Here is a 13,274-nt window from a genome sequence, read left to right as displayed (position 1 = left end):
AGAGACACCGGCGCATCCCTGTGCTGCCCTCCCGCAGCTGCCTGCTCCAGAAGCAAGGCGTGACGGTTCAAAGCCAGCAGAGGACTGGCAGAGCTTATTGACTGGTGTCCCAGCGCCCACCTCACCAGCCCGCCTTCACACAGCCCCACCGCTGCGTGAGTGGCTGGTTGTGGCCGTTTCGACAGGGTGCCATGGCGAGCTGGACTTGGCTTGGGTTTGCAATAACGGGATCTGGTACCACGTGAATAGGAGCGTTGGCCGTTTCTGCTCCATACGTGCTCCCATTGCAGTCTGTGCTCATTCGTCAGCAGCAAGATGAGCGCCACATGTCTGGGAGCTTTGCTTCAGGCTGAGTTTTGCAGAGGCAGGGCGCTGAATTATTTCACAGTGCAAGTCTACATCGCGATGTCCATGTGGCCATGTTAAACCCAGGTCTTAACCCAACTAATAATAATTACAATAGCAAGGAGGACATGACAGGACATAAGGGCTGAAATACTGGACGCAAATATAAATTCTTACCTTCTGTTAAAAGGAAGGATCATCGCCAGTCTTACCTAAGTGTTGTGGTCAGCATTGCTAAGAGTAAAATCCAGCAGGACATAATTTTCTTTAAGCTATGATTAGTCCATTAGCTATAGCCATATAGATTCCATACCCAGAGATGGACACAGGGTCACCAAGAACATTTTGCGTTGTATTTATGGAATGAAAACCTGTTCTCTAAAGACATATCCCAGCAGATTAGAGAGCCCAGAGCTAAGCTGAGCTATTTACTCCCAGAGAAACAGCAGGCCAACCACGCAATAGAAATAGATATTACCTAGTTCAATATTCAGGGAAAGAGGCAGAAGAGGAAACATCAGCTGCTGTAAAGAAACTAGAGAAATTGATTTAATGCTTTCAGTCTGACCCCCAGATGAGGAATCAATTATCCTGCACCATTTAATCTCCTTAAGCAGGTCATGACACAAACTAGAAATTAGAAGCATTGTATCTAATAGGAAGAGCAGCTCTTAATGGCAGTTAGCATCAGCCTCAGATTTTTTAGAGGAAAACATAACTGGGATTTGGGGAAGCTCTGAAGAGTTGGCTCTGCTAGATTTCTGCGGTCAGATCCTAGTATTTTAAAAGTGGCTTTGTTATTGTTTACCTAATGGAGATGCAGAGCAGTTATGAGGAAAAAAAAACCACAAAAAAAGAAGAGAAAAAAATACTATCCCTGTGGACAAACTCCAGGAATATGGCCTTCAGAAACCTTGCACAAAATTACTTACCTGACATGTTTCAAACTATCCTCTATCTTCATGGCAAATTTCTCGTCTAAACCAAGCTCCTACTTTTTTTTACATCATTCAAGAGAACAGAAATACCACATGGCTCCTAACCTGGTGCAACCCCTAGCTAAACCAGCCTGCTTTTGGACCAGAACCTCCTAGAAGGGAGAAATGTGATGCAGGAGGCGGCTCCATCTGAATCCCCTCCAGGCTGGGAGAGATGATAATGAAGGTCCTTGTCCCTGTAACAGATACATAGCTTCCTCCTGAGCTTTTCAATTACGTTTCTTGTGTGAAACTGTTGACATAATCAAGCACAAGCATGAAACCAGAAGCAGGATAGCTAAAGAAAGATCATTATTTTGTCAGAGAGTTGTTTTTCCTATGTACCAGGAGAAAACTAGGCCACAGAATGTAAGCATTATGATTAACTTTCAAGGTAGGCTAAAATTATCCAGGATTATACAAATATAAGCAGGTTTTGTTTGTTTTATTTCCTGTTACCAAAACCAATTCTGTGTTGAAGATATATGAAAGGTTTTGAGGTGGTGGGTTTGGGGTTTTTTTTGTGGGATTTTTTTTGCAAAAGCTCTATAATGAGGCTGATGTATTTTTACGCAGCAGTCATGCTTCTTAAATGCAACATATGCAACAAATGCAACATACCTATTCTGACTATTTCTTAATGGACCTTGGAATTGTGAACTTGAACTTTGTTCTAAGAGTAAAAATCCATATGGAAACTGGCTGAAGCAGTGATTTCTAGTCAAAGCCAGATCAGGAACCAGCCTTATAATTTGCAGTACCTACATCAGTGGCTGCCAGCGTCCTTTCTACCAAGTAAGCAGATGCCAAAGGATCTAGGAAACAAAATCTTTTGCATTTCTCACATTGCTCTGCATAATTCCACTCTCTTACCACATTTCCCCTAGTCTTGCTCCTTTCCCCCGGAATGCCCCAAAGCAGCGAGCTCTCCCTATCCTGCTGATACTCACCTGCCATCTGAAACTGGGATTTCTGGATCAAGGGACAGACCACATTGTATCTAATAGCAGAAATGATGGGGTGCGGGAGCACATGTAACACAGAGAACTGTAACTGAAAGGCTGACCTGTACCACCTATTTTTACACTGAAGTACTCATGAAACAGGCTATCGATCATTTTCGTTCTAAATGTCATGAAAAAGAAACTATGGTAGCAATGTGTTCAACATGTACTTAGCACTGCAATTTTATGACTCTGTCACATATAGTACTCACCAAAACACCTCTATACTGTGGATGTTGCTGGCAGCACAAGAACATAAGGTACCAAAAAGCAAAGATTTAAGACCCAATAAAGTGATTGCTTCATTTTCAACACTGCCTTCGCAGTTGATCTCAAAGAAGAAAGCTTTAAAAAACATTTCAGACTATAAGCACCATTTCTGAAGCTTTGCCAAAAGCTTTCTTGTGTCACTGCATTGCATATCAAGAATTTTCAAATAAAATGAGCTCTGAAGGCTGCTTCTATACCTACAGAAGGCAGCAACTCCCACTGTAATTGCTGGGTAGTGGCTTTGAATGACAAGCAGCCATTCTGAAAGCCATCAGTACATGTTTTCCTATATAACCACAAAACAACAAGAAACGTGTGAAGAAGGCTATAAACTGCAGAAGGAACAATCTGGTACGTGCTTACAACACTGTTTTGAGCCCTCTCCGCTTTTTCAAGTGCTGCATTTTACAGACAGGCAGTGAGGGTTTGTTTCTTCAGGGGAAATACACCTTGCACTTCACACGCAAGCCAGCCAAAATGTTGCTGAATGCCACTGAAGTTCCAATATTCCTTCTCCCCTCAGAGGACAGGCAGCTGCCTGCCTCTGCTCTCCTTCAGGTAGCTGGCCGGCTCCTGCTGGCACTGCAGCAGTATTGCCCTGTGGATTAACAAGCAGGTGCAATTGAGGTTAAGACAAGCAGTGCTATTTCTACCGCAGAAATCCCTTCATCTTCACAGAAGGACTTCAGCGATAGCAAACAGTAATAAAGTTGAAGTGGCTTCTCAAATCTGCTGCTGATTCTGCACTTTTGAAATGTTTTTTTACTTTCATTTCAGAAACATAACACAGCTACCAAGAAAAGCACTAAGAACAAAAACCATCCACTCATCTGGCATAAACCTACACACAATGCACCAAATAAAGCTTCTTGGTCCTGCAGCTTTAACGCTCTGCTGGCATTAACAAATTAACTACAATTCATGTTCACTGAAAGTTGTCTTTATGAAATGCTTTAAAAAAAAAAAACAACAAACAAACCACTAAGTAGAAGATAATGCATAGGTACATTTCACAGCATTGCCTGACTCCCAACTCTTTATTTATTACAAAGGAGGCAAGATTGCCTTACAGGCCAACCTCATATCCTATTAGCCCTCCTCAGCCTAGGCTATGGTAATTGCCTAGGCTCCCCATGTAGTCAATGGAAAAAGACAGGTATCTCTATTTGATAAGGCACCTATCCTGATACAGCATGAAAAATATACATGCGATAAGTTGCCCCCAAGCGCCTAGTGCCCTGGTGGCTGTAGGAGAAATTAAGGCACCGAGCACAGAACACGGACAACAGACAACCTTGGGAGCTGAGGTCAGGCAAGTTGAATTTTCCCAAGTGATGAGTAAAAAAAATAACTGATATGCAAAATCAGGACCAGTAAGAGCTAAATAGGGAATGATTATTCGTTATTTCCTCACAGTGCAAGAATCGAAACAGGCAACAAGCCTAAAAACAAAGGGAAATATTTCCCTACATTGTTCTATGGTGAAACTCACTGCCATAGAACATTATGGGAGCAAAAGTATAAATGGGTTCAAGAAAACTAGATGGCATTACTGAGGAAAAAGACCTAAAGGTTCCTGAAACCAAGATACATGGTCATAATTCTGTATCATGTAGGCCATCAGCCACAAAATGCCAGATGCTGGAAGAAACAAAACCCAACCAACAGAAAACCCTCACCACCACGTACCTTCACTTACACTTTTTCCCCCTAAAACAGTCACTGTTGACAGCAATCTGCGATGTCCATATGCAGCTGAACTCCATTTAATAGTCTTCTAAGACTTACTTGCAACACTAGGTGGCAGGGAAAATGACTAGCTCATCTACAGCATTGAGAACCTTGAATGTCGAGTCGCACTTGGCAATAGCTAAGGATTAGTACAATGCAGCAATCTCAGTTTCATACAATTGGATTTGCTTTGTGTCCCTACATAGCCTTAAGCAACATTTTTTCAAGTAAAATACTATGTTCAGAGACCCATATGTTAGTGGTGCCAGAATACAGGCTAATTGCTTCCCTGAGATACCTTGCCCTCTCATTTTAGAGCCCAGGGACAATTGCTAAGTGTTTCCTCCTCTCCAGAAACAGTTCAAACAAACACAAAGTGGAGCTAAAATCCTCACAGTCTCCACCTCTGTAAAAACACAGCACCATGCCATTTACCTCATGCCTCTATTTTTCTAAAGTCACTATTATTAAAAATTCACATCACTTATGTGCTACTTGTGAAAATACTGCAATGGGGCAATGATGAAACAAGTGCTGCAACTCAGGCAGTAGCAAAGCAGGCAGGGCAATGCAAATTGCTCTTCCGGCCATACTGACCCTCCTGTCAGCATGCTCTTCCGCTTCTGCAAGTGGTAAAAACTTCAGACTTGTAACATTTTGCTCAAGATCTCCCTCAAAACTTGAGAGGAGAAAGGTATGATCTTTCTTCATGAATGCAAGCTCCGAGTTTCAAAACAAACGTGTCTATATGTAAAGGACACCACCTCTGCACTGCAGCATAACTTTCTATTTTCCAAATTACAGGCACTTCCTAGAATGTTGCTGACATTAAAAGCAAAAGTCTGGCATTTAACTCCTACTTTGTTCACATAACTTAAAGAAAAATGCAGACAATTATTGGCATGGTTGGTAACACTCCCTTTTAGAAGAGCAAAATCAGCACAGGATAGTCATTCTTCTCATTCAGCTTTGTATCAGTTTCTCAGCTGTATAAAGAGATGCTGATGCCTTCTAGCACATCTTTCAAAAATCTGCAGGAAAAAAAGCAAGGTCAGCACACTGCTTTTCAAGCAGTGACACACAAGAAGGAAGGTCAAGTAATTAAGCCACAGACTAGAAGTTATACATAAAGGAGTCACTGAAAGTGATCTTAACACACAAACAAGTCACAGAAAGGCACTGAACTGGATTTTGATTTTCACAGTGTTTGATAACTGGAAATTTTGTTTCATTTCTGAAAAATAAGTTAATACAAAATTAAAAAAAACACTGATGTGCAAGTCTTTGCTGCATAGGAGGTACATTTTCATACTTTAAAATAGTTTAAAACATTTGTACATAATGAACAGAAATTCTTTTATATAAACAAAGAGTGTTTCTTTGCCAACAGCAGCCGCCAGCTCCAAAACATAGAATTAAGACAAGAGAACCAGACAGTCTAAGTCACCGCCATTTGTGTCAAAAAAATTATGCCACCCTTTTCTACAGCTCATCATGCTTGTATGTAAATTCCCTTGCAGATATAAACCCATCACTGTCTTCATCTTCTTTATCAAATATGTCTTCAACCAAAGCATCATGCTGGGTGTCATTTACCACTGCTCCGTGCTTTTCAAATTCTTTCTTCAAGTAAATTTTCACCTATTAGACAAAAGGTGAGAATTAATGTGTTTAGGCTTATGAAAGAATTGATTACTGTAGCATAAGAGAGGGCCGCTATGTCCAGGATGGTAGGATTAGACAATAAACACCTTCCTTCTTATGCCACTGCCAGAATAATACTTGTCTGACTGATTCTGCAGCCCCATTCAGTGATGAAAGAGTCTTTAGTAAGATAAGCAACAGTAAAACTAGCAAATCAGTTGCCGTACCTTTATGGTATCTGACTGAAAAATGAGCCAGGAAAACCTGTCATCTCATGTCTATACAGTGAAGTATCAATAGGTAGGCAGAAGCTGTTAGCTACCAATTGGTCAGAGACCCAAACAGCTTTTTCACATCCTAGCACTTTGACAAACCAGTAGATGTAAACAGCTGCCCCAAACATATACAGAAATCTGTCCACAATCTCAGCTTTGCTGCTCTAATGGGAACTACATTAATAAAGATTTATTTCTAGACACCTCAAAATTTTGAGGGACAAAGATTCAAGGTAGCTTTTAAACAGACTACTGGAACAGTTATTTACACTAAGCTCATTACTAATGGTGAGCGGTGTTTTGAACAACATCAGATTATTTTTACTGAGTTTAAGGTTTAACTATTGAGATCCCAAGGGTTCTAAATTGCAGAGCCTTCTACAAGAATATCAATATCAATACAGCCACCTGTTAAACAGACACAGTTCTTGTTACGTAAATGGCAACAGTGGACTGTTAACAGCAAGATAAATGGGCCATGTTTCAGGTCTGTTTTATTCATTTCACATTCTGGTATTTGTTAGGGTCATTGCTTACATTTCTAATACACAGACACTGGACACACTGATGCTGTCTGATGCACAGTACGAAAGATGAGTCTTTTGGGTCTAACAAACTGTACCAGCCCCAAATCAAAAAGAATGCAGTGGTTTATCCTAGCTTCTCATGGATGACTTTTGCACATTGGAAAAGCAGAAGACTGAAAATAAGAGGCAAATAGAAGGTGAATAATGCTGAATACACATCCTTCAGACAGCGAATGCTATGAAACAGGACTACCCTACAGCAGAATTTCTAATTCCAGTTTATTAGTAAATCATCAACTAATCCCAAAAAGCCCTGAAGTCTGGTTTTATTTCTAAGATGTTTTAACTTATCCAAGTCTCCCATAACTGTGGGGCACACATCTGTCATGCACCTATGCCTCAGCTTACCAAGGCCACTTTTGAACCCCCCAGTCCAGTAGTTCCACTGGGATTCAAGGCTCAGTGTGGTGCAGCATAGATGTGCTTATTTGGCTTAGTTTTACTGATGGAAAAAAAAAAAAAAAAAAAAAAATCTGTTGTTAAGGCGTAAGAAAGTGTGTGAGCTGAAGCCATACAAGAAAGGCAAAGACAGGAGCTTAATTGTTGAGCCAGGAATAGCAGTTCAAGTGCATTCGGCACAAAAGATACCAACCCAAAAAGGCATAAAACTCCAAAGGCAAAAAAAAGCAGAGAACTGGAAGGCAGCAACATTGAAGGTCAGCTCCAGGGAAGAACAGAGACTCACCCTTCCCCTCATGACTAATGACCACCTGGCCAGCAGTAACTTTTTGGACGTCTTACCATTCATGATGGGCATATCAATTCAGTAGTTATGCTAACAACTATGCATCGCCCAATAAACGATTGCTTTAAGCACTCTTAAATAGTGTGTATTCTGCTTGCAGAGTTGCTCTGTGCACAGTAGTAGCTAAAATCTAACTTGTGTTTAGATACTTCTCTAACAGGATCAAGTTAAGCTTGTCTTTCCCTTTGCACTATCTCATCATGTTAGGTTTGCTCACATGAAGTGTCACCCACTCACCTCTTGCTTGGACAGTTTCCAGTCATCATTAAGATCCATCTCTTGAAATGACTCATGAGACCTTGGTCCATTCCTAATTTCTAGAAGGTCAATGTTGAAAATCAGTGTGCTCTCAGGTGGAATTTTTCCTGCCCAAAATGGTAAACATGGAGAAAAGTTAAAAACAACTACATATTCAGTGCCATACAAAAGCCATATGTGTCAGAGCAATGTTCCAGTAACCTTACTACTTTCAAAGCATCCTGCAATTTGAACTAACAAGGATAAGTATCTGTAACAGTGATAAATGTAACTATTTCAGAGTGTAGCCTGGACCCTGAGCAGCCCTTACAGCACATACGCAACTTTAGATGTAACTAGTTTTGTTAGAGACTAGTATGTGTTGATGTGAGCTCATATTCAGCAATCATCATCACAGGTTTATGAGACAACATTCTTGAATCTTTTTTTCATGGCCAGAGCCAGATAGACCACGAGTGGAAAACAGTGAAGGAGACTGTACAGCCAGCCAGGTGGCCACTACTGCAACATACAGCCAAGACCAATAGACAGGGTAGCAAGAAGGTTGAATTCAGTCCTCCTGATACACCATAACCCCACCAGTCTCCAAATTCCTCTCCACTGCCAACTGACACCTTGTAACTGCTATTCTGCCACTGGAAAAACTCTTCTGGCAGAGAAAGACAGAAGGGCAGCAATGCTGTCAGTATCCCACAGCTGCCTCTGGACTGCCACACAAAGCACTGAGCCATTTCCAAACACACAGCAGAAACTAAGTATATAAACCTGCTGAAGAGACACGTTGGCATCATTCCACTTTTGATGCAGGTGAACAGACTGATAATTTCCTAATAGTGCCAAGGACCATACACTTCCCTGCCCCAGGATTTCAGTTTATCAGGCATTGGCTTTTAAAATGGTAGGATATACCTTCAAGCTGATGGCTGAAGCTACTGTCAAAGACTTTTTAGCACACCACTTTGCTCCTTATATAGAGAGAAGTTGAATAGGACCAAATATATTTCTACATTGGATGGCAGCACCCCAAAAAAATATTCCTGTGCCTTAAGAAGATCGGGAAAAAACTAATCCACACCTACACACATCAGACCTATGGTGTTAAGTACACCCTGAGCTGCAGTAACAAATGGGCTTGTAGATTTCTGGGATGAATAAGTGTGCAGAAACTTCTGGAAATACAGCGCACAGTGGCCTGCTTAGAGTTTGGAACACAGGTAATTTTTCTGAGCATTACAGAAAAAGGCATCTGACTCATCATTCAAGTCAGACAGCAAGCAAAGCACCAGGTGGGAGGAGAGTGAAATTATGTGCATTCAGAGGAAAGCATGAAGAATACAGAATAATTCTGTCTTCAAGGGCATAATTTGAAAATAGCAACATACAAATACTTCAAAGTTTTCCTAAAGCAAGTAACTTCTTGCAGCAGCTAGCAGTGTTTACTTGTTCAGCCTTGCACTAAACACAGAGGTGAGGCTTGCAAGTCTTTGAAGAACAACTGTAGTGCTTTACATATTAATCAAGGCAATTAGGCCTGTGATGACTAAGCAAGCACTTCAACATTTATCTTTTTGTTGAAAAATTTACAGTTGTGCGCTGCATATAGTTGACTGACCACTGCAAACATAATTACTTCTAATACTATCTCTTGATAGTATTAGAAGCTTTAAAAGATGTTTTAAAAGGATACTTTCAAGAAAGGAAGATACAGAGTACACTTGTATGTATGAAGTACTACTTAGCATGGAGTAATATGGAGTACTACTTAGCTTATGTTCAGCCTTACTTGCCAGAAGATAGACATGCAAACACTCCTGATTCCTAAAGCAGTCTCAGATTAATGGGAAAGGACAGTAGCAGGAAGGATTACATGTTCCAAGACATTTATCCTTCCTGCTTTGAAACCTTGCATTTCCTTAGGTCATTTGTGATAACTGTTGTCATGACAAAATATTCTAATAATTGCTCAAAAAAGTTAACTAAAACAAACCCCATGAAGCTGAAAAACTAACCTTCCTGCATCTTTCAAGCTGTTACTCATTTAACTGCAAATTGCAGATCTGGCCCTCCCATTAAAACAGGATTCTGGAAATGTTTGAAAGGAAAACACCCAAACACCATCAGTAATAGACAGGATGAGAAAACACTACAAACAATGCTTTTATCTGTCTGTACATCATTCAATACATCTTCAGTAGATGCCAGCATGACTGCCCATTTACCTGTGTATCTTACTGTGAATAACAAAGACCACTGCCCAAACTGAAAATAGCTAAAAGAGGGAAAGAATTAAATGTCCCTATATGGAGAAATAAATGGTGACTTTTCACTGCATCAGCTACGAACTGGTTGGGCAGCAGTACAGAGAGATTCTTCAGGTTCTAAAAGAAACCTGCAAACAAGAACAGGGCTTGCACATGCACATTCATGAAGTATTACCACAAACACAGATGCCACAGCTAAAAAACCAACTGTTACCTAAGCAACCACTTACAGCTTGACTATAAAAAGAAAAAAAAAAGGGGGGTGGGGAGGGTGGGGAGCAGAGCACTGTTGAGCACAGCACTAACAGAAAAGACACTCAGAGCATACAGCACAGCAGCTACCATCAATTCCTATTTTTCCACTCCACATTCACCACATAACCATTTAATGGTTATTTCTGCAGAAAAAAAAAAAATCTGTGAGAAAGAGCACGCAACTCCACCAATTTTTCTTATTTAATGGAATCAGCCTGGAAAGCTTGAAAGCCTGCTAACCTCTTAGACCAAGAAGAACAATAAAATACAGATATTAAAAACAAATAAAGTAAGGGAAGGACTTCAGGTGTTTTACCTTTCCCTTCTTTTCCATAAGCAAGGGCTGGTGGAATAGTTAGCTTCCGCTTCTCTCCCACACACATGTCCTTCAAGCCTTTGTCCCAGCCTTTGATAGCTTCCCTTATGCCAAGTGTAAACCACATAGGTTGACCATTGTTATGCTTGTGACTGGAAAAGAACAGAATAAAACACTTAGTCTTTAGACAGCAAGTTCCATAAAAAGCACATGGAGCAGATGGAAGATGCTCACAGCATAGATACATAATTAAAAAGACACCACTGTTCGGCAACTTGGCATTTCTTAAATGAAAGACCTAGACTTTTAAGTCTTTAAAACTTATGCCTTGCATGACAAGGTTCCTTAAGAAGTGGAAAGAAATAAAACCATATCTACATGGTGTGTTTATGACAACACTGAGCAACCTGGATCCCCACCTTCACTTCCCTGATCATCTATTTCCACTTTGAAACTGATCAGACTAGAAAGGCATTTCTACTTAAAAATCTGCATTCAAGGGTATGCATATTTGGTAAATTGCAAATCAAGAACGAGCTTGGTCTTGATTACAATATACCTTATAACACACTTAGAAGAAGTAGCCACATCTCTTCCAAAAAAGCCATTAGGGGAAAAAAAAACAAACTAAAACAACACACAAACAACTACACAACAGATAGTCTAGAAAAGAGAAACAAATGCATGCAAAACATTCGAGTCTAAAATAGGCAGACAAGCCCCTTTTCGAATTTAACCAGGTGGTACACCAGGACTACTTTCACTCTACTGACAGAGACAGAATTTTAACAGCTCGATATACTACTAGTCATGCAGGAAAGGTGCTTAACAAGAAAACAGAGAACTTACAGAAGTTAGTCAGCAGCAAAAACTTAGAGTATCACTAGAACTCCTTTTAGAGAGGCAGGTTAACTACAAGAGAAAATTAGTGAGATTTTAGTTTAAATCGTCTGCAAAGGCATAAACATGCAAAACATTGTCTTCTTTTTTTTTTTGGTATGTTCCACAAAAGTACACTTCAGACATAGCCTACAGATACTTGAGCATTTTGCTGTCTCCCACTATTAACCCTTCGTTGATGTTTTACAGGAAAGGCAACATTAGCAAGTCGTTGCCAGCTCTCTGCAGACTCCCTCGAATTTCTGGCTCTTCCTCCTACTTGCATTACTGTGGCTCTGGTATGTTGATTTGTCTGGTCGGGGGCAGATGAAGAATATGCCGTTTCAGTAATGAAAAGGTGTCATTGTACTGCCAGTAGTGGAAGGATATATATAGTTGTTTGGTTTTTTTTTAAATTAGAGGCAGACTTCTCCCCTAGAAGTTTGCTTTAGAAACGAGACAGAAATTGGTGCATAGCAGAAGACTTACTGAACTGCTGAGATCATATACCAAAACCTGTGTGTAAATTGCAGAAGAGGATGCCTAACATTCCCATCTTTTAACAAATACCACATGGCCCTACTTTCTACAGACTAACCAGAAAACAAAAGCTAAATAAGATTTATTTTATAGCCTCAATTGGCAAAGGGAAAGGAGAGAAGCTTTACTGTTGGTGTTCATCTTAAACAGCATTGTGAGTCAGTGCTTCCTAAACTGTCGAAGTATAAAGGCAAACCGAACTCTCTGAACATAGGTGGTGGTGGAAAGGACCCCGCACACAAATTTGTGCAGCATTATTTAAGCTATTTTAATTCAATAACCAATAAAATCTAGGGAATGCTATGAGCATGCATGCATGCATTGCTTTTGTTTCCTTGTACACAGGTAAAGGCAAGCTTGGGGCGTTTTGGGAGGGAGGGGGAATTGTAAGGATAAAATACAAAGCCACCCGCCCTCAACAAAACGTTCCTCACAGAGCTACTTCGTAGATGGATTGCGGGCCGCTCTGAGGCTTTTCCAGATTCAGGAAAGCACTGCCAGAAGAGATCACCTACATTAAAATACACGTAAAGATATATATACACACACACACAAACACATATATATATATATATATTTCCCCGCGCAAGCTCACCCACCAGCCCGCTCGAAGGCGAGCGGCCCGGGGCGAGCTACTTACGTGGAGTGAAACATGGAGCCATCCCTCTCCAAGTAGCCCTCGTAGTGAACCAGCATCATGTCCCCCCACTTGGTCCTCCTGTGGCAGAGGAACGGCTTCTGCAGCACCTCCACCTTCACGTCAGCCGCGGGGATCAGCGCCGCGGCCGCGCAGCCCAGCGCCGCGCCCAGCAGGGCGGCCCGCAGCGCCGCCGCCATCGCCGCCCCACAGGCTCACCGCCGCCGGGCCGCCATCCCGCACCCCCTCCCCTACGAGCCTGGCGGCGCGGCTCCCCGCGGCAGCGGCCAGGGCCGGGCCCGGTGCGCGGCTCCTCTCGCCCGCCCAGCAGACGTGGCAACGGCCCCCACAGCTGGAGGCGCCCGGCTTCCGACGGGCCGGGACTAGAGGCGCGGCCTCTGATTGGCTCGCTTCAGAGCGAGCCCAGAACAAGAAGTCGCCCATTGGGGCACGCCCCTGTCTGTCCCTCAGCTTGGCCAATCGGCAGCAGACCTCTGTGGGAGGGGCGCTGAGTGACGGGGTGGGCGGGCCTCGGCGCTCCAGGAAGCGA

General features: G+C 41.8%; 1 protein-coding gene across 1 annotated transcript; it reads right to left on the bottom strand.

The window, feature by feature from the left end:
• Nucleotides 1-3,556: 3,556 nt before the first annotated feature.
• Nucleotides 3,557-13,062, bottom strand: FKBP14 (FKBP prolyl isomerase 14). The gene is made up of 4 exons (XM_082309855.1): nucleotides 12,728-13,062; nucleotides 10,669-10,820; nucleotides 7,816-7,943; nucleotides 3,557-5,968 (listed from the first exon to the last, which is right to left on the bottom strand). The coding sequence occupies exons 1-4, from the start codon at nucleotides 12,922-12,924 to the stop codon at nucleotides 5,810-5,812; spliced, it is 636 nt and encodes a 211-aa protein (XP_082165981.1). The 5' UTR covers nucleotides 12,925-13,062; the 3' UTR covers nucleotides 3,557-5,809.
• Between the last annotated feature and the right edge of the window lie 212 nt (nucleotides 13,063-13,274).

The sequence above is a fragment of the Platalea leucorodia genome (assembly GCF_965183815.1).
Source record: "Platalea leucorodia genome assembly, chromosome: 1".
In the NCBI taxonomy this organism is placed as follows: domain Eukaryota; kingdom Metazoa; phylum Chordata; class Aves; order Pelecaniformes; family Threskiornithidae; genus Platalea; species Platalea leucorodia.
The sequence above is the reverse complement of the archived record's forward strand: the minus strand, read 5'-3'. Positions and strand labels throughout refer to the sequence as shown.